We start from the raw sequence: 20,746 nt of genomic DNA, 5'->3' as shown, positions 1-20,746 counted from the left end.
CATCACCCATGGGGGTGCTGCAATGGATTGCTGCAGTGGCACACACAAACTCCCAAACATTTCTGAGGTGGAATTAATTTTCAATCTTATTTAAAATGTCATATTTATACCATCTCCTTCGATTAAATAGAGAAAAAAAAAAAGCTTATTAGGAATTTTCGTTCTATGACAATTAAGAATGTACTTTAAGAAACAGTGAAAAACTAAGAGGAAACTTTGGCTTGTTATATTAAGTACAGGTAACCTGCAAGACCGGGATATTCCAAGCTGAGTTGCTTACAGTCAAACAACAGATCAACCACTACACAACAAGATGCTGGTCTCTTGAAAACAGTTTGAGGGGGTTACTGTTTAGCCCAAGAGTCTCCCCAGTCTCTCCTCATACACATCGAGGTAGAACAAAGACCCTATCAAAAAGGCAACATAGTAAAAATCAAAAAAAGAAATAAAAATCTGTGATACTTATTTTGCATAATTGTATGCAAATTTTTTTTCCAGATAATTTATAAAAAGAATATATGCTAGTTATTTGAGAAGGTCTGTAAAATGGCAAGTTAGCTGGAAAATGCAAACAGGGCTTATTTGCCATTTCTCAGCACAAGCAGCAGAGGCCATCATAAAAAATAACAGAAACCAGGTTTAAAACAAACAAAAGCATGTGTGTTATCATATCCTATATAATTGCAAGACTTATTGCTACAGGATGGTTTGCAAAGCAAAATAAGTTGAGAAGATAAACAAATTTATCAAACAAAACTCTGTCAATGGCAATTACACTTGCTAGTCAGGATGCAATTTCTTCACTCAGAACAGGAACAAAATCTAGGAAACTAGAACCACTGGGAACATCCCTCCAAACATCTCTTGTTCTTCCATTCCTAATCCAATCCCAACCACTGTCCTAATTAGACAGGTTAGGTACTTTAGTTTGAAATGATACAAATGTTCTTATCTTTTTAATAGCAAAGAGGATAAAACTTTTTTGTTATCATTTCTAGAAACTGGGTCCACCATGGCATGGTCCTGAGAGCAGCCTGCAGAGAACTCCCAGGTATTTGAATAAGATATTTTTCTGTTAGCACACATAAGCATATTAATTTAAAGTAACTTGATTTAATTTAGATTCACAGAACAGATAAAGGCGTAAGTCTGAATTAATCTGGGGACTGCTTTATTTTGCCTTTTTTTCCCCCCTTGCCTCCTCCTCCCTCCCTTGTTTGGAGTAGCTGCACAAACATACTCTTAAATAAAATAATTAATAAGTGTAATAGAATAGGGATAGCCTCTTGCCTGTCACCTCTGCATCTGATATACCGAATCAATACTTAAAAAAGGTGAGGTTTTCATAATTAGTATTTGATGCAAAAGGCCACCTGTAACGGACAATGGTATTTTGAATAGGAATTAAAGAGTTCTTACAATTGTTCAGAAGTTCAGTTTGAATACGAATTCTTTTGAATCAGTGGTAAGCAAGCATGCTGCCAGCATGACTGTGTATCCAGCATGGAATTTCAATCCTAGGGAAACTGTTCTCCTTGATTCAATCAGGAGTTCCTATTTCCATGTTCCAGGAAAGATGAAACAATTAGGTTACGAAGAGATTTACATGAAAATCTGAGGACAATTGTACCGGATTTTTCTGTGAGTCTGAGGTTAAAAAAAATACTTAACATTGGTTTTAAACTTTGCTACAGGTTATAACTACTTTGTAACCTCTATTTAAATGTATTTCATTACCAACATATAAATGCTTCTTCCACTCTTACTCTACAAGTAGAATGCAACTAGAGAAAAAAGAATAAATGCATCTTAATGGCTTGTTGGATCATTAATCAGCACATATGTGTACTGAAATCCCTGGGAATAGCCTACGGTTCAAAAAATCTGGGCTTTCACAACTTCGTAAATAAATCCAAATGCAGTTAAAGCTCTTGTTTCATTGTACTATTTCTCCTTCTGATAACACAGCTACCAAATACGTTTTTTCCCCCTACTTTTACTAAAAATAGCATATCAGATGTAAAAGCCAAGTGTGAACCAAAAAGTGATTGCTTTTCAAAACATATAAATAAATCTAGATGTACATGAATGAATACAATTGTTGTACTAAGGCTTTTACCTACATTACTTTTAAGACAACACTAAAACCCAGCATTTCTCAGGCTCAAATCAAATGTTTATTCATACAACGAACAGGCCTACAGTAATTCAACCTTCACATTTTCTGGCCTGCTTCCCATATCTTAATAGCACCATCATCTCTCACTATTATGGAGACTTTCCACACAAGAATCACTTCTAAAGAAGCAGTTCAGTTCCCTAAAGACCAGGTTTCCAATTTGGGAGACCAGTACACCTCTTATTGACACGCTGATAACAACCCTATGATTGGGAGAAGTCAGGCTGTCCAAAGAAAAATCTTATGATTTCTAAGAGAGAAGTGAAAACAGCAAGACTGACACTCATCCAGTTCAGAGCATACTTTCATTTGACTTTATCATCCAAATTTTAGCATGACTTCTTTACAATATACAACAAACAACCTGTTGCTAGTTAGCAAGTTCACTGGGACATGAATCATCAATGCACGCTCATTCTGATCTGTAGAATTTTAGGCTTATGTTCCTAGTGATTAGAAGAATTCTTGTCATGAAAGGTTTGATTCAACTCCCCTCAAAAAAAAGGAGTGCTTTGGGTGCTCCTGTATTTACCTTTTGATTTCCTGTTATCACCAAGCAGAAAGGTTTGAAATTACAAATACTAGGCAGAAACCAATAGAGATCATTAACTTAATTACATGGGTTTTATTCAGAGGCTGCAAACAGCAGGTGGAGACAACAGCAGATAGTATGGAAATGGCCAGTTTTCAGAAGAACTGAAAGGAGAGAAGGAAGACTTGCAGGCCAGGCCTCTGCCCTAGGTTTCACAGGCAAATAAGTCTTATTTGCTTACCTCTCTTTAGATGTGTAACAGCCTTGTTTTCGGGATCTGATGACCAAAATTTTTGACCTTGACCTATTCTATTTTAGGATGCCCCCAATATAGGAGGGGAAAGACATATCAGTATCAATCTCTCATATGTGGCCTCATAGAAGAAATTGATGTAGTCCACCTGGTTAAATATTCAAGGAATCCCAGAAATTAACTGATGAGAGATGAATGCAATGCTGATTGTTCCAGTCACATCTCCAACACTAAAAACAGGTGAATTTACAAGAAGGGTACCCTTAATGAATCATAGAATGGTTTGAGTTGGAAGGGACCTTAAAGATTATCTAATTCCACCCTCCCTGCCATGGGCAGGGACACCTCCCACTAGATCAGGCTGATCAAGGCCCCATCCAACCCAGCCTTGAACACTTCCAGGGACGAGGCATCCACAGTTTCCCTGTGCCAGTGTCTCACCACCCTCACTGTGAAAAATTTCCTCCTTATGTCTAGTCTAAATCAGCTCCTCCCCATCTTATAGCCATTGCCCCATACCCTATCACTGCATGCCTGTGTAAAAAGTTCCTCCCCAGCTTTCTTGTAGCCCCTTCAGCCTTTGGAAGTTCACTATAAGGTCTCTCTCTATATAAGGAGCCTTCTCTTCTCGAGACTGAACAACTCAAAACTCTCTCAGCCTGTCCCTGTATGGGAGGTGCTCCAGCCCCCTGATCATTGTAGCCCTCCTCTGGACCCATTCTAAATGCTTAATGCTTGAGATCCTTTCCCTTCTAAGATTACATAACAGAGAGACTGAAGGTGATTTTCACTGAAAACACACACACAAAAAAATCATCTTTAAAATTTGTGCAATCCTTAAAGGAAAGTACAGGTCTAAAGAACACATTTTACAAAGACAGAATTCTCTCCAATCTTGAGCAACAGCGCAAACGTTTCATTACTGTGGAAATGCAAACTTGGGACTTCCATTAGAAAACAAGGGAAAAAAAAAGAGAGAGATGGAAAAGGCTGGGAGCAAATGAACGAACATGTCTGACTGCTTTGTTGAGTGGTAAGACAAGAGTTGGTGGGAGGGAGAATTGATGAACTGTCACAGTGTGACAAATAAGACCTCTGTTGGATGTATTGATTCTGAACAGAGAATGACTCATGGATCTATTTAATTCTTGCTTCATTTACAGACAGTAGAGTATTTGAACAAATCACAGATGCTGCCAAATAAGTCAAAGAAGAAAAAAAGTATTTTCAATGCATGACTTTTTGAGGGGTCAAATTTATTAATAACTGCTTGTTTTGCAGGACAGCTCATACAACAGAGCTCATATTTTCTATCAAGAATCACCGCCTTGCTAATTTTGCAGCTGAGCTCTCATATATGTGTTGCACAGTTAAGACAGACTTGAAGACTAGGAAAAATTACCACATGAAACCTGAGCATATTAGTAGGTGCATTTGTCAGCGATATATATATGTACAGGTGTTAATTTATTTGTGTGTTCCATAGCCTCAAAATAATTTTTATTAAGTGAAACTGGGGAGAGTCCCCTATTTTGCCCAAACACTATACACTCCAAAACTTTTTTTTCCTTTTTTTCATCATAGAGGATTTACAGGGCACAAAAGAAGAGATTTCAAAGAAACAAAATTGTGCTTCAAAATTGATTTGAGTTACTAATCGGATAGAATTATGGGTCATTGGTGCCCTGTTTGGAGCTATTTTTTTTCCTCTTTTTTTTTTTACTTTAACTTCATCTGAAGAGTCATTATTTTTGTCTTAATATTTGCCTTTATATGTTTGGGAAAAAGTCTTGAAGATGTGAATAAAATGTATACCAAAATGAAGGCTTGGGGCTGAATTTACAAAGTGTAATTCATCAAGGTTCTTCAATTCTGTGGCCACAGTTGGGCTATTTTTTAAGAATTTGACAAGAACATTCACTGTTTTCCTGTAGACTAGTATCTTACATCCTGGTTTTCTTCCCTATAGCCTGATGAAACTGCTTCCTCACTCCCAGCTCTCACTTCAAGGCTGCAATCTCTCTCTCCTCACACTTTTCCATACCACTAAAGTAGGCATGGAGTCCAAGAACAACTACGACAGCACCACTAGAATAAATAAAACTATACTATTAGTTTCAAACTTTGACCCACCTTAATAAATATTATTTTTTAAACATTTAACATATGGAAACTCAAAATGCAGTAATCTGTTCACACGATTACTGTACTGCTTGCAACCACACAATCAATTTATTTAGCCAAAGAACCCTTCTCCAATTCAGAGAGCATCCTCTGCTCAACAAGACTGCTGCTTTTCCCCTGGAAGAGACAAGAAATACCTGCAAGGCATGTCCTGTGCCCTCTGCCTGTCACAGAGCACTCCCAACTACAGCAGTCACAACCTGCCTTTTTGTGGCAGCCTGTGAGAAGTGCAGGAGGGCAGGGCTGGAGGCTTTGCTGGCAGGAGCTGGCTGCTGCTGCCAGTGAGAGACGTGGCAAGGGTGGCATGCCAGCGGCTGCCACCAGATTGGGATGGGATGGGAACAGCAAGGATGTGACTTCATCAGCAGTTGTACAGGCATATTGCAATTTATATGTGAATTATATGAACTTACGTAGTCCATTTACAGAAATGCTGATTAAGTTTGGGAACAATCACTTTGAACTATCTGCCAATAGCAACAACTATTCCTTCGTGCATTGTCAGCCTTAAGAAACTCAATCTGGAACTGTTTTACCAATCTTTTAGATGTCTGAGTTTAACACAGATATTAGAGAGGGTAAAGTTAGGGTAGAGCTGGCCCAAACTGTTTGAAGAAGGGAATTGTGAGACAGCTTTGATCCAGCACACATTTGAAATATATATTCCATTATGTCTAACACAAGATGCATATTGCTAAGAAAGGAGCTGGCTGCATACCTCATTTACAATTGACCATTCTCAATGTAAATGAAAAATAGCAAAATCCTCTTTAAATTGTGCTTGCTGACCGTGCTCCCTCACCTCTCTCACCACTCCCACCCTGGCCCTTCACAGGCTAGGGGCAGCAGTAGCACAGCTCATTGAAATTCCTTCATTCCTGTCTCACAAGCAAAGCAAGACGCTCCAGAGCCAAAATATCCTGCTTGCACTTGGATTCCCCTTCACTTCCAAGGAATACTTCTACAGAAAATTGTCGCAAACAGGAAAAAATAAATTTAATAATTGTGTAATAGTTTGTGTTTAATAAAGAGAACTGGACAATTACTGTGTGGGAATTCCCTATCTTGACCTTTACAAGGTGAAAAATGCGGGCACTACAGGGAGTTACAGCAGCAGAGGAAGAAGACTACCAAATGCCATTGTGCTGGCTAAGGATTTATGTAATTAGATACATCTGGAGGAAAGGATTAACTCAAAGACATGATACAGCCTGAATCAACATTGCTTAGTGAAACTGCAAGGATAACTCCGTTTATAAACGACCGTGTTTGCAGACGTCAGAACGTCAGAACAACTGACTCATCAAGGCAAGTACGCATCAGGTGGAGTCTTAAAAAAGCAGCAGAATGCACAAAAAACCTGAAAAAAGGCAAGAAGTAATTATTTTACACTTTATGAGAATTTGTTTCTATTATCTGGATTATATAGCAGAAATAATTTCCATTCGATAATACCTTTTAATTGAGAGTCAACTTTAACGCCTAATTTAAAGTGCTGCGGTAAGGAAGCAAGGGTTGAAAAGAGGTGCTGGCTACTATCCAGTGTTGCATTTTGCAGTCAGTAAAATGTGCGTGCAATGCCTTCAAAACAGATGATCTCACCATTCCCTAGCCCTCAAATATCTTTGTTCCCATCTTCGTGCTACCTCGCCTTTTTATCTGTAATTGATGCAGGCACATGGAGATTTGTACCAGGAAACAGATAAAATAAAAGGGGATTGTAATTACAAACTGACAGTGTGATGTACTAGAGAAATTCCCACAGAATATTCCTGTAAATCAGCCAAGTCAATAATATTCATGATGATCTGCTAAGTAAGTGCTAGCTGTGAGGGCTGAAGTTGCCTGGGGCTACTGGAAGTCACATATCTAGTTTTCCAGAATGTCAGCACACTTCGGGGATTAAATAAGTGCAAAATCATTCCTTTGACTTCTGCTTTTTCCCTTCTCTTCTCCTCCCTCAAGATACTTGTGCCTTGTCCACACAAACCAGTCCCTTCTCAAGGCACCTAAGGAATGCCTAGGTGGAATTACAAATGTTTATCAGCATTTTCTTATTTTAATCATATGACAAAGAGTTAGATACAGTTAGTCTTCAGCAGTTAGATACAGTTAGTCTTCAGCAAAACAGCCACAGTTCTCAAAGCTAAATAACAAAGTGGAACAATATTATTTCTTTTTTGTTAAATTTAAATAAGGACTAGAATGCATTTGAATTTCCATATTATTGTCACATAAATCTTAGGCCTTCGACTGTGTTTAACAATGCCCCTTATTTTGATAGTCTCTCTAAATCACCTGAGGGACATGGTCCAAAGACACTAACAATCCGCACATAGTAACACTTAGAGTGTGTTATAAACAGAGAACAACAATCTCATTTTCTCTTTCAACCATTGCTGCATACTAACTATACACTAGAGCAGGAAAGTTTATAAAACAATATCCTGACTGGGTCTAACAGCTGCAGTAATTAAAAAAGCAGAGACTGACTCCCACCTGGAGACTTAAAATAATCCAAGCTTTTGGACAAGAAAAACACAAGTTGGGCAGTTTTTAACGCAGGTCCTTGGAAACAGTGCTCCTTTATTATCATCTCTCAAGTCAAACGAAGAGTCACTAGCTAGTCACAGCAGGCCTGTCTTCATCAAAACGGGCCAGTCACTCTGTCCTAGCCAGCCGGATTCACCCCAGCAGCCTTTGCTCTTAGCTTTGTTCCATCCTTCGTGCTCTGCCGTCATCTTCTCTTGCATTTATTTCTCCTTTCTATCCTCTCAGTTCTGCACTACATTTCCCTATGTACATCAAAGAGTTTAGTAAGGCAGGCTGTGAATGCCCCAGACCTGCCACTCCTCATTTTCCATTCAGCTGCCTCAGGAGTGAGGATAGCAGCCTCCAAAAGAGGATGTTTCATGGCACAGTCAGCCCTTAAAGACAGACTATAGCATTCAGAGGTCAGCATTCACAGATGGGAGACTACTTGCAACAACACCAGTAACCAGGAAAGTAAAACATGCAGAGATTCCTGTGGCCTTCCCTTCCCTCATGTGGAAGAAAAGTTTGGAGACAGAAAAAAGGATTGCTCTGCTTTGTGGGTTTGGGGTTTTTTTCTCTCTGTTTTTAGCAGTCTTGGAAAAAAAGAGTAAACAATACATGCTTCTTGCCAGAAGTATCCAAAATAAGAACAAAGACATAGTCCTCTCCTAATATTTTACAACCCAGGAGTTCAGAGTAATGAGGAAATAAAACAGGATTCAGTAGCATCCAGCACAATCTTGCATTTAAATGATGTTTCCGGTTGGAATAAAACTATAAACTCAATAGTTAATGCTGTAATCTTGTATAAAGACACCTATCATTAAAAATAATTTAAATTTTAAAGTATCGCAATGAATAAAGAGGCTCAATACAGGAAAAAGTTCATATATCTAGAAGAGTATTTCTTTTGGGCAGTGAAGAAGCTATTTTGTTGCTTATAGTGCAAATATACACTTCCTATGCCAAAAAAAGGTCTATTCAGCCAGTGAGTATCCACAGGTATAAGGCAGAAGTAATAGGCATGTCCATCCTATCTCATGTATAACTCCACACTCTCAAATACAGGATCCAGAAAACCACAATGGACTAGCTGGCAGAAGCTCCAATGATTAATATTCTTTGTGTAGGACAAAATGCAATACTAATTAACAGCAACATTGCTTGTAGAACAAGTACATACTTAGCTAAAGTAATCTTCTTCTGGAGGTAAGGTGGGGTGAGCCCACGTTACTGTTTTGATGTGGAAGTAAAACGTAGATCTTCCTAAAAATCCTCCTAATCTGTCAATACCTTGGGTTCAACCTAAATGGAAAGCTGATGCCTTCATATGGTCCTTCTGGAACTCCTTGGCATCATGAATCCCAAAGTCCTTTCAGTATAGCAGAAGCTAAGGAGGAACTCAAAGGCAGTTTACACTGCTCAGCATGCTAATACCTTGTAGTAAGATTTCTGATCAGAAATCAGCAGCAATTATCCTGCAAAACGAGGCTGGCTCTTTTCTCCATTGCTTCCAGCTCTTACAGGACATTAAGGATCCTGCTAGGAGTTCCCACGCTGGGACAGCCATGCACTGAGGAAGGAGGTTTGTTTCTCTTCCCCTACTTTGGCAGCATAGATTTATCTAAGTCTTAAAACACCGTGACACTATGTGCTGCCTGGGATTCTTCTCAGATAATCAACACTTCCTCCTTGATCCCCTGCAAAGAACTTGTAAACTTCCTTTTCTGTTTTCATAGTAAGGAAAGTACCCTCTCCATGAGCCAGTATCTTATGAAACCTCACTGCAGCTCTCAAACATCTTTCAACAAGTTTATTTTAACTTCCCTAGCTCAGCTGCTTTCATCTATATGTAGGAAAGGATATCGTGCTTTCTTCAGAATAGTTTTAAAGTAGTTCTTACAACAAAAGCTTATTTCTTCTAATTGCTATAAGTAAATTACTTCCTTTACTATCAAGCTCATTTGTAACTTTTTTAAATTTCTAAAGCATGAAAATTTAAATTCTGGCTTTGGAATACATGTAAGCAGCTACTTCGTAATTCCTAATTTAAAGTAAATACTTGATTGGAATAAAACCAAAAAAAACCAACAAACCCCACCTTAAGCCATTTCTTAGTGAAATCCTGAAGTGCCAAGAATTCTCAAAAATATTGATACAAAAGCAGGATTGTTCTTCTAAAAGTCACCTAGTGGAAAGAACTGAAGCCAGTCCAAGCTGCCCTGGTAAGGACTGGACAGAAATGCTTAAAGCAACAGGAAGTAAAATAAAGTTTAAACTATTACAGGATGTAGTTTGAAGTAAGGAAGGGGTTATCTTAAGCAGAACTCTTACCAGCCTAACTATATCAGACTGTATTTTCAATATGGTAGATTCACTCTGTTCCCCCAAATCCCTTTTATTATAAAAAGATACACAGTCAAACAACATGTCTCCTAATCATGTTGTTATCAATAACTTCACTGTAACTATGAGCATTACATACATAGGGAAATTTAGGTATTAGATTTTTACAGCTAATACAGTCAAATATGTAAGAACCATCTTCCACTGGTAATTTTTAGTTTGTGAAGTCTAAATAACACTTCAAACTTCATTGTAACACGTGCCGCAAAAATATTTGATCAGTTTCTCAAGAGGATAAAGTAATAATGAGGCACTAATTGTTTTATAATCAGCCGAAGCATACACAAAACTCTTAATGAATATTTAACCAGCACTTACATTTTCACACTGCATCTTTCTGGGTTTTATGTGGGAAACATTGAGTCCATCAATAACAATATCAAACGGAAGTCGATTTTCCACAAATGTTTGAAAGGCTTCAAATTCCTGAAATAAACAAACAAACAAATGGGGGGGAAGAAAATGTTGAGTTTAACAGAAACAGATTTCATTCAGTTTTTATTAAAAAAAGAAAAAAGCCCAAGTCTCTCACTTTTCCTTCGTTGGCTACATTTCACATCTTTAGTATTTGCTGAAACAACCACCGAAAAAACCCCAAACTTTAAAAGCCAGAAGCACTGCAGTGGATACTTCCAATAAAATTTTAAATTACATTATAACTGAAACCCAAAACTTTACTATGACCAGGATTTTCAAAATTATATTCCAAACTGTACACTTTTATAAAGATACATGCTGTAGTCATAGTTACACAACAACTACAAGACAATGCAACTCTGCAGATCAGTAGACTGTGACACTATCACTAACTCTCAACATTTCCAAATGCAAAATAAGCATTATACCAAGCTTCTCTGTAAGAATTCTGGAATCTCTGAATGCCAGTCTTTGGATAACAGACCTATATTTAAATAAACATCCATACAGAAACACAGTACTCCACTTGTGAGAAATATACAACTTTAAAGCTAGCAAAACAATGAACTTCCTTACTAGGCCAGAAATGCAGAAACCAAGCAAACCAACAGCATCCATCCAGTTATCTCCAACAAAAGGAAAACCACAACTGCTTTAGAATTGAGACCCCAGAGGAAAGATTCAGTGCTTTTATCAGATGCTTGCATTAGATTTCTACTTCTTGCTTCTGTTCGTTTTTAGTAGGCACAGCAATCCTAATCCATCCTCGTGGGCAGACCTAGTTTGATAAAAAAGCCTTTCTAGTAACAGGTAAAAAATATTAATTGGGTAGCAGAGGTTTCACAGGCTATAATGGAATGTTCATAAAAACTCAAAACAGTTGCAAACTTCATGACTTCAGCTCAAAATCCAAGAAGTACATTTTTGTTCTTTTCTTCTCCCGTGTAGCCATATAGCCATATAGAAGTCTAAAGGAAAAACATACCCTCAGCAAACAGATGAAAACCTATACACCATATAGAATTCTTCTTTGGAAAAAGGATAGACAGAAAGAATTTATTTGTCCAGAAAACACATTGCTGTCAGGCTGTAACAAATTATCACCAACTTCAAATTTAGTCAATTCTACTTGGAAAAGGGTTGCTTGTATTAAGAGTACAAACTAACTAACTGAGATAAGGATGCCTCACTTAGATGTTAAAATTTCAAGTATGATTTCCAAGCAAACAGAGGTGTACTGATCAAAAGCACACTGACAGTAACACAGACAACACAGCGCTCAGTCTAGCACCACCAGAATCAATTGCCTTTTATGCGATCTCTCACTTCTCCATGGGTTCAATAAATGTTATTATTGAGAAGGTATAAAAAGCTGAGCAAGAAAACGTTCATCTCAAACCAAAAGAAATTATCGGCATTCGTGATTTTTTTTCCCCCCTTCTCCCTATTTCCAGACTTGAAGTATTTTATGTAGACAACTAAACATTCTCATTGCCATCTGATAGGGACACCAAGATGCAGAAAGGAAGTCACTAGCAAAGGCAGTGGCAGGGAGCGGGAAGAGAAACAAATGCAAAACCAAACAAGAATTCCTGACTTCTGGGCTTATGCCATCCAGTGGACTTCCCCACAGTTCAAAACCAGATGAGTCATCACCATCATACTGGACAGGTGTCTGAAATGTGAGAAAATCTTGTGAGAAGGATAACACATACACTAACCAAATTAAGGTAAAATAGGAGAGTTTTGAGACAAAGATGAGTGAAAATGGAAAAGACAAAAGTAAGTGGAAGTAGATGAAAACGCATCACAAACAATCCAATAGAGCATCACTTTGCTAATACAAACAAATGCCAACATAAGTTGAAGTAACATGGTTACAGAGAAGTAGACATTTTTATAAAGAATAATACATGTGTAATCTTGTTTTTAAGGCCTCAGTTCAACACAGAAAAAACACTTCGTGAAGAATTTTTGAAGTGGTATTTTATTTCAAGCGATGAAAATTCTAGAGCAGTTCCTGAAGGGATGAGTTTTTCCTGAAGGCAGAGTAGAGCGCTTTGTCAACGGAACACCACAGCACAAGCTGAGGAGCAGCAAAGGAGTTCAGTGGGTCAGCACTCACCTCTCCCCTCATTCCTCCTCACCCAGCCAGACAAATGGAGCAGGAGCTGCCAGGAGGGTTCTGCTGAAAGGTACCTGGAGAGGCTCACTACCTCTCAGAAGTCACCCCTGGCTATGTCTCCTTCTCCATTCTCAACAGATACCTGACAGCATGCTCCTGCCAGACTCTCAGATCTGCTCAACTGTTCTGCCTCACTACCACTAAACTGTGCAATACAGGAGGGAGAGCAGGTTTGCTGCCACAGGGGATACTTACCCACACAGGGAGATGAGGAGTTAATAGCAGAATAACTGCAGAAGACAAATGGCTAAGTTTAATTTATGTCACCAAATACAGAAGACTCCAGTGAAAGCCTTAGACAGACTGAAAATCCCCAAGGATCTGTTAATTTTCTCTTCACCATCCATAATTCCACAGCAACACACAAGAGTGCTCTTTTCCTTTTCCAGAAAAAAATACATTAAGAACCACAGAGAAGATCCAGGTCTGCTCTCCTGAGGGACAGTTTTTGAGTCACTGTACTTCCAATCCTCTCTAGACACAGGAAAGGAAAAGGGCGAAGCATCATCCAGATGCAGGCAAATGGTTATTCAAACATACAAAGACTTACATTGTAAGGGAGAACATATACCATTTGAAGGATACTGATCTTTTAAAAGACCAAGATTTGTTTGGATTCTTATGCAGATCCTACTTACAGCCACAGTAACAGAGAGATGATTCACCCACAATTCTCTAAAGATATGTCACTCACTAGCCAACCATAAGAAGAAACTGAATATCTTCATTATAAGCAGTAAATTACATAGAGCACAGCTGCAGCTAGGGGACAGCTGATCAAAAGAAGCCAGATGCAATAATCATCAATGCGGTGCAACAATGATGTGAAGGTTGGTTTAGGCAAAACCAACACAGACTTCCCCTTCCAAATGGATAATGCAACACGTGATCTACATACAGCCCTTCGTACACCACAGGAAAGTTTGCATGGAAACTTGCTGCTGAGCAGGACAAGGGGCACTTCTGATGAACCTCCTCAACATGACAAGTAGCAAAAGATCTACAAAGAGCCCTGAAACAAACACAGCAAACCTTACGTTGATTTCCAACTTGTTCTGACCAGGCTAATCTCACAGATTTTCTGAGGAAAAGTCCATTCTCCCAACCTTGGAAATGCTACTCAAACCTGCTTCAACAGAGTTAGCAACTGAAGGGAAAAAACTTCTAAAAAACCCACATTCAGCATTGCTTATTGACATGACCTTTTCAATGCTCAGGAGCCACAGAAAAGTGTTGCAATACAGCACGGCTGTTACCTCACCAAAAGAATTCCCACAGAAGCCGGTGCACTGTGTGAACATACTTCCCTGCAGCAGGAATATGCGTAGTGCAGCAGCACACCCACAGGAGACAGACATCCTGTTCTATACCACATGCAAAAGAAAACACAATTTTTAAAAAAACACCTGATTGCATTCATTACCTAGCTGGGAAAATAGGGGAATGCCAACCATCTAACTGTTAGAAATGATTCACTGCACCTTCTACTAAGAAAACTTATCTTTGCAAACAGACACCACACTGACTAAATCAATTTGGAAGGAAGAGGCAGCCATAACAAACCCATGATGGAATTTATCTTCACATGAAGAATTAAAGACATTTAAAATAATTTTTTGTTGAACCACTTGCGTGTGGGTGGCTCATGTCCATTAATATCTGGGCAAAAGTACAAAGCAGCTTCACCGTTTTTTGGTGCTCCACACCAGCTGGATGACTCATGTGGTATTTCACCATCATTTTGCACTGGTGTGTACTGGTGCTGGCACAGAGCAAGGTGTTTTTATGTTCTCCCTTCCCTCAGCCATTCATTCCTAGCCTTGCCCGCTCCTCTACCTACGGAAACGTGTTTGTTGGCACAAGGAGAAAGGTTGAACTAGATGAAGAACTGAGCCACCATGACCTGAGCCAAGTACTAGTATTTAGCCTGCCCCAGTCCACCTGTTCAGGTCAGAGCACAGAGGTTTCTCCCAGCCTGAAAATGCAGCCAGGAGATGGAATAGGAATGGAAGACTGCTGGGATCACCTTTCCCCATATGGAGCACTGACTATGTTAACTTATACTGAGTGGTGAAACTACAACATTTTATGAGATTTCTCTCTCAAACTGGGGTATTGCAACAAAACAACAGATGGAGATTGGTTTTAAAAAACAGAAGGAATTATTGCTTGACAAAGGAAGATAGAAAAAATATTGAGTTGCTATTTCAAGCCATTCATTTGAAAAAAAAAATTTTTTTTAAAAAAATGTGACCTCACTTCAAATGTCTGGCTTACACAGCCACTAATATTTGAAATAGGACTTTTCTGTAATGTACTAATGCCATTTCAACTTCCGTAAATACATTTATAAACAGAAATGCATGTTTTTCTTTCAACAGCAATGCACACACAGATTACAAACCTCAAAAACAACAAAAAAGAGGAGAGAAATTAATTATTAGTATTTATAGATATACTATCTTAAATACGATAACATAAACATTACAATTGAAGATGAAATAAAGAAAACAGCTGAACAAGCATGTTGTTGATCAGAGCAATGAAAGTAATTCAAATGAGTATTCTGAAATTATTTTGATGTCTATAACAGATCTAAGAGTATGACAAGTTTCAGATCACTGAAGGTTAGATCACTTGAGTATTTTTCTCCTTAAATCTAAATAGGAAATACGTTGGCAACTAAAAATAAAAATCATGGTATTGCTCAAATTCTTCAACAATTCAAATTATCTAGTGATCTAAATGCCAAAAAGCAAAGTAATATAATATATGAAGGGAAACATGAGCAAATCTATAGAGGACTTTTAAATATAAGGGCTATTATATTATGTTCATGCCAACACATGGAATTTGAAAAAAACAAAAGGGGAAGAAAACTCACAACCCTACAAAAATCCATTGAAATCACTGCAGACAAGGCTGCTTGTCACTTCTTCTAAACAATAGTTCATGCTCACTTATCAGGAATAGTAGAGAGACACTGAAGTCAAATTAAACAGTGCAAACTACAGTATTCAACCTATAATGTTTCCAGCAGCATTCACAATAGTTTAAGCTTCGTACAACAGAAAAAGCAGTGCCTTCTCCTCTCCATACTGAAGGTCAATATATTCTTGTGGAAGGAAAGAGCAATTTCTAATTAACAGAATAGGATACTGCACACATCAAACAGGGCATTTTTCAATACCGTAAGAACAGCTTTTAGAGAAGTGAAAACATTCACTTTTTAAGACCTTCATAAAATACAAAGCGATGGGGGTTGATTTGTTTTGAGCAACGTTTCTTGGTACCAGAACAAAACCACAGGACTGAGCATGAGTGTGAGGAATAAAATTCAGCTGTCGAACTGAAATTCAGCCAATTTTTTTTAATGCATCTTGTTGGAGCACTCTTAAATCTGTTTGTCACTATGCCTGAAGGGTTTGAATATTTCCCCCCACACACCCAGTTTCAAAGCCTGGAAATCCCCTTCTAACCCGTTTGAGCAGGAAGGCTTTTCTTAGTATTGTGCACAGTAACACTATGTACTGTGGCCTGCATACAACTTAAAATCATAGACTCACCAGGTTGGAAAAGATCCATCGGATCATCAAGTCGAACCATTCCTATCAAATATTAAACCATGCCCTCAGCACCTCGTCCACCTGTCCCTTAAACACCTCCAGGGAAGGTGACTCAACCACCTCCCTGAGCAACCTGTTCCAGTGCCCAATGACCCTTTCCGTGAAAAATTTTTTCCTAATGTCCAGCCTGTTTGCCCCGTTATACGCTTCTAAAGTTAATAAATACCTAGGAGTCAAACTCCTACGTCTGTAGCCTTCAGAGATACTCGTGGGCACACAGACAACCTGGCCGAAATGTGCTCTGTGTTGCCTGTTTGCAGTCCTACTTCAACAGCAGACAGTATTGTCGTGGGAGGTGTTCTTTCCTGCCCACGTTGGGCAGAAGAGGGTCAGTCACAAGGCCGCTGAAAAACTTGGACATCAACAATCCAGGCAGTGCTATTCTAAAACATTCTTCCTGAGCACGTTTAACAGGACGGAAGGAGCAAGCAGTTTGTGCTCCTGCCCTCAGTGGAAAAACATCCTCATATTTGCAAGGCTACCATTGTAAGTGTAAGAGTATAGAAATGGGCCATACCAAGCTTTCTTTTAAAATGAATAAACAAAAAAACTTGCAAAGGTAGAAATATCTTGCATTCACGTCACTTTCAAAATTAAAACCGCTATTTTGGAAACTCTTCATCTTAAGGCAAAAAACTTAACAGAATCCTAAACTGGGAAAAGATTGACTTCAAAGCTTAAGTGTAATGTAATGGGCATTATAGACAGCCAGTCGAATAATAGGAAAGCAATGCATCATGAACCGCGCTAAAAAGACAGCGGCCCAAGTGAGGCAGACTAGCACTTAACTACAGATAGTCTGAAATATCCATGTGGAGGGATGCTATATGAATAACAGACAGCAAGATACACCTCCATGCTGCTTTCTCTGCTATGCTGATACAAACGTTTGAGGCAAATCTCCATAAGGAACTGACCTAGCTGAAAAAACACCCACCACAAAACATTATTTTGTCATCTAGGTGTGTGCCCTGCTTCCCATGCTCACTTGTTTCCTGGTACACTTGCAGGAGCCAAAGCAGGTAGCAATGAACAGCTGACAGGGTGGTAAAGCTAGTTATGCTAGTTTAAAAATCGTACCTGCACAAAACACTTATGCTAACTAGTATTTGCAATCACAAGACAAGCAGTGACCTTTCTGGGAGACTGCATGGCACATTTTCTACCCCTATTTTAATATCTCTAGGAACAATCCAAAGAATTATAAGCCTATGCACCTAGCATCTGTACACAGTAATACAGTTGAAACAACCACTAAATTAATGAAAGCTCCCTGGAATAATATGATCTGGTAGAGTTTAATGTGCACATCTTTTGCAAAAGGTGTCAATGAAAATGAAGATAAAATAGAACCAGATGGCATTAATTAGATTTAAAAAAAACCTGACCCAAGACTTCATAAAACACTGGACTAGTTATAGCATTAAAAAAAAGCAGAACCCCCCTCCCCAAAGGGTCACACTAAGAGTACTTTCAAAGTTCTGTGCTAATTCTTACCTATATGAAATATTTTACAGACATTTAAGAAAGGGGATGGCACAGAAGAAGCCAAACCAATGCCAAATAAAAAAAACGAAATGAAACTTAGCAGCAGAAAGAAGAAACAATGTGTAATATAGGAAGAAAATGTACTTCTATTTTACGGGTGTATGGAGGAACTGTAGCAACTTAAATATTCATCATACTGTAATGAAAACATCTGCTTAAGTTGCTGATATTATAAAACAAATCTAATTGAATCCTAAGAGATAAGGCAACAGATAGATAACATGAAATTATTATAAATCGTTAGGCTATTCTAATTAATTACGATGAATTCTAATAAACTACAATTATGCCCTATATTAGACAATTCCGCATAGGCCTCTGCAGCATCAGAAGAATCTGGTTTTGACCACTCCTCAACTTGGAAGGACCTTTGGTAACAAACCAAAGGACTAAATGGTAAAGGACCATTTGATAATGCTTAAGTTCCAAGAGGCAACATTTTAAAGTATCTTAAATGAACATGTGCTCCCATTAATTTTACTTTAAAGGCATTATCAAAGAACGCAGCAATAGTCAGAGACAGCAAACACTTCAAAAAAGCATGGCAGTGTATGCAGTCTGCATTATGTAAACATATATCAATATCCTACTTAGTGGAATGTGTGAACTGCAAGTAAAGGATTGTGTCCAAGAGGTTCCTGATAAAATAATCTCCTTAAACATTAGCTACTTGGATAATTCACATTCATTTAATTCTTTAGTTCATCCTGTTTTGACTTCATGTGTATGGTTCTGTCTGCCTTTGTGACCAGCTAATGCACAGGAAAAAAAAATACTCTATCAAGGGATGCCATTCTTAAGCCTTGGCGAAATTTTAAATTTCTTCTATTTCTCTCTATTTTTTCTTATAAGTTCTGGCTAATGTAAGGAAGATACAAATCTGAGAAAAATCACTGCATTAGCAAACCACATTTGTCTTTTTCTTAGCAAGATATTCAGATGGTATACAGTGGAAACAAGTTAAGTTTAGCAACTCTATTTTAACCAAGCAACTGGTGGATCAGAACCAGATTTTTCTTACTTGATTGCACTAACCAGAATGTGAACAATGTATCATGTTAGGAGAATTTCCAAATACAGAGATGACAAAGTAGAAGTTTAAAGACAGTGGAGGAAAAAAATTGTTTAGACAGTGGATTGGAAGAAAGCACTGTTTCTTTGTTGCAAGGTAGCCTTATTTTGCTGTATTAGTATTTGATGGCAAAGGAGACCAAGTGACCTGAACCAAAGCCCAACTTACTGCTTGCTCTGTGAATCAAGAAATGCAAGACTGTGGACCACCCTAGATGATCTGACCCACCCCCAAGAAAGATTCTCTAACACTGAGGTAATTAGGGGAAATAAATATTAATAATGTTTTCATCTAGATCTATTTCTTGTTGCTAAGGAGCAGCAAAGTCTTTTATCCTCCTGCCAGAAGAATCTGTGTGCTCCTGTTTGTTTCCATTATCAGGAGCCTCTAGGGTAAGGAAAGATGCAAGAGAAACCTTAGAAAAATTCTAACTGCCTTTGTCTCTCACCACCCATTTCCCATTTGGTCTCCCCTCTTCCCCTCCTTTTCCTTTCTTCAAGAAGTTCCCTACCCTCTAGCAGCTTTTATCACAAGAGTGTAACATCCACCCTGAATTAAATGGAGGCAGGACAGAAAGTAAGCAGGATAAACTTCAGTTTGGGCTGCAGTGCTCTCAGACCATGGGCACTCTACTACTGTAATTGTCTAGTATTCTCTCTAACCTCTAAACTAACTCTTGTTCTAGCCAAAACACTGCAATTGAAACAAACTACAGCTAGTTCTGAGCCACACTCATCATCGTCACCAATGCCACCTCTAATTTAATGCTCTGTCCTAACTGTGGCCATATTAAGTGAGTGCTTCAAGTATTTTCACTCCCAAATATTAACTCCTACCCTCATCTTATCCATAGCCCAACAGCAACACGTACTCAAAAGGCTGCCAATAAGCCCTTCATCTCCACTGGCATTAGCTCTCATTGAATCCTAATGAACTTGCAAGACCCCAACAATAACTCAAGTTCTCTAGCACCCGCTGTCTAGAACACTAAATCCCAACCAACACACTTTCAGTACTTTCTAGATTCAGCAATAACAGGTTCTTCCATCCTTGCGATCCTGGAACCCTACTTGCAAGCCAGCAACTCATATTCATCTAAAAATTAGCCAGAATTTGCTCTTCTAAGTCAGCCTCAGCATTCGTCCTACTCTTGGGCCTCCTAGAGGAGAGGAGGAAAAGGGGAAAAAAAAAGAAAAAAAGAAAGGGGGAGGGGGAGGGAAAGAGAAAGGGGGAGACGGGAAGAGGGGGAGGAAAAAAAAGTGCAAACTCAGACACTTCTACCACCTTGAAGCCTAGCCCTAACCCTACTACAGATCACCACCCCTGTTTTCCTCTCCAGAACTAGCAGAAAGCTTTCGACCTATGCTGGTACCAGCAGGATTTTCATCCTGTCATTTTAAACTGTACCCTAGCAAAATAACCCACCCTGCCACAGAGCTGACAAGAGGACTTTCAGTCATTCCACCTGAGAAGAAACCACAGGAACTGTTCCCGTCCAAAACAGCCCCTATCCCGGTGCAAAGGGCTTTGTGGCATTCAACAACATGCCAAATTTTTGCACTCCTACTGTAGAGGACAAACACTTAACTGGGAATCTGAGAGCTTTGCTGCACATATCTGGGAGGGAAGGGGGAACATGAACCCACAGGAGAAATTCCACCCAGACTTCTCCATCCTTTTGTGCTTCCTCCCATCGAAAAGTTCTTTGCTCCTGGGCAGTGACAGGGAGGAAGTAACATATGTGGGAATAGAGGTAGAGGAGGCAAACAGCACACATAGCCTGGGCAGTGGCACACAGAGTGTACAGAG

The 20,746-nt window shown here is 38.8% G+C and overlaps 1 protein-coding gene across 2 annotated transcripts in view; it reads right to left on the bottom strand.

The window, feature by feature from the left end:
• Positions 1-20,746, bottom strand: part of PRORP (protein only RNase P catalytic subunit) — a 56,032-nt gene that overhangs the window by 21,754 nt on the left and 13,532 nt on the right. For both annotated transcript variants that reach the window (XR_011337546.1, XM_069858443.1), the window contains exon 5: positions 10,408-10,515. Coding sequence is in view for 1 of the 2 variants with exons in the window: in XM_069858443.1 (XP_069714544.1) it covers positions 10,408-10,515 (108 nt within the window). In the remaining variant the exon portion in view is untranslated. The remainder of the gene's footprint in view (positions 1-10,407; positions 10,516-20,746) is intronic.

The sequence above is a fragment of the Phaenicophaeus curvirostris genome, chromosome 5, assembly GCF_032191515.1.
Source record: "Phaenicophaeus curvirostris isolate KB17595 chromosome 5, BPBGC_Pcur_1.0, whole genome shotgun sequence".
NCBI classification, from domain to species: domain Eukaryota; kingdom Metazoa; phylum Chordata; class Aves; order Cuculiformes; family Cuculidae; genus Phaenicophaeus; species Phaenicophaeus curvirostris.
Note: the sequence above shows the minus strand (reverse complement) of the source record. Positions and strands in the feature narration are given on the sequence as shown.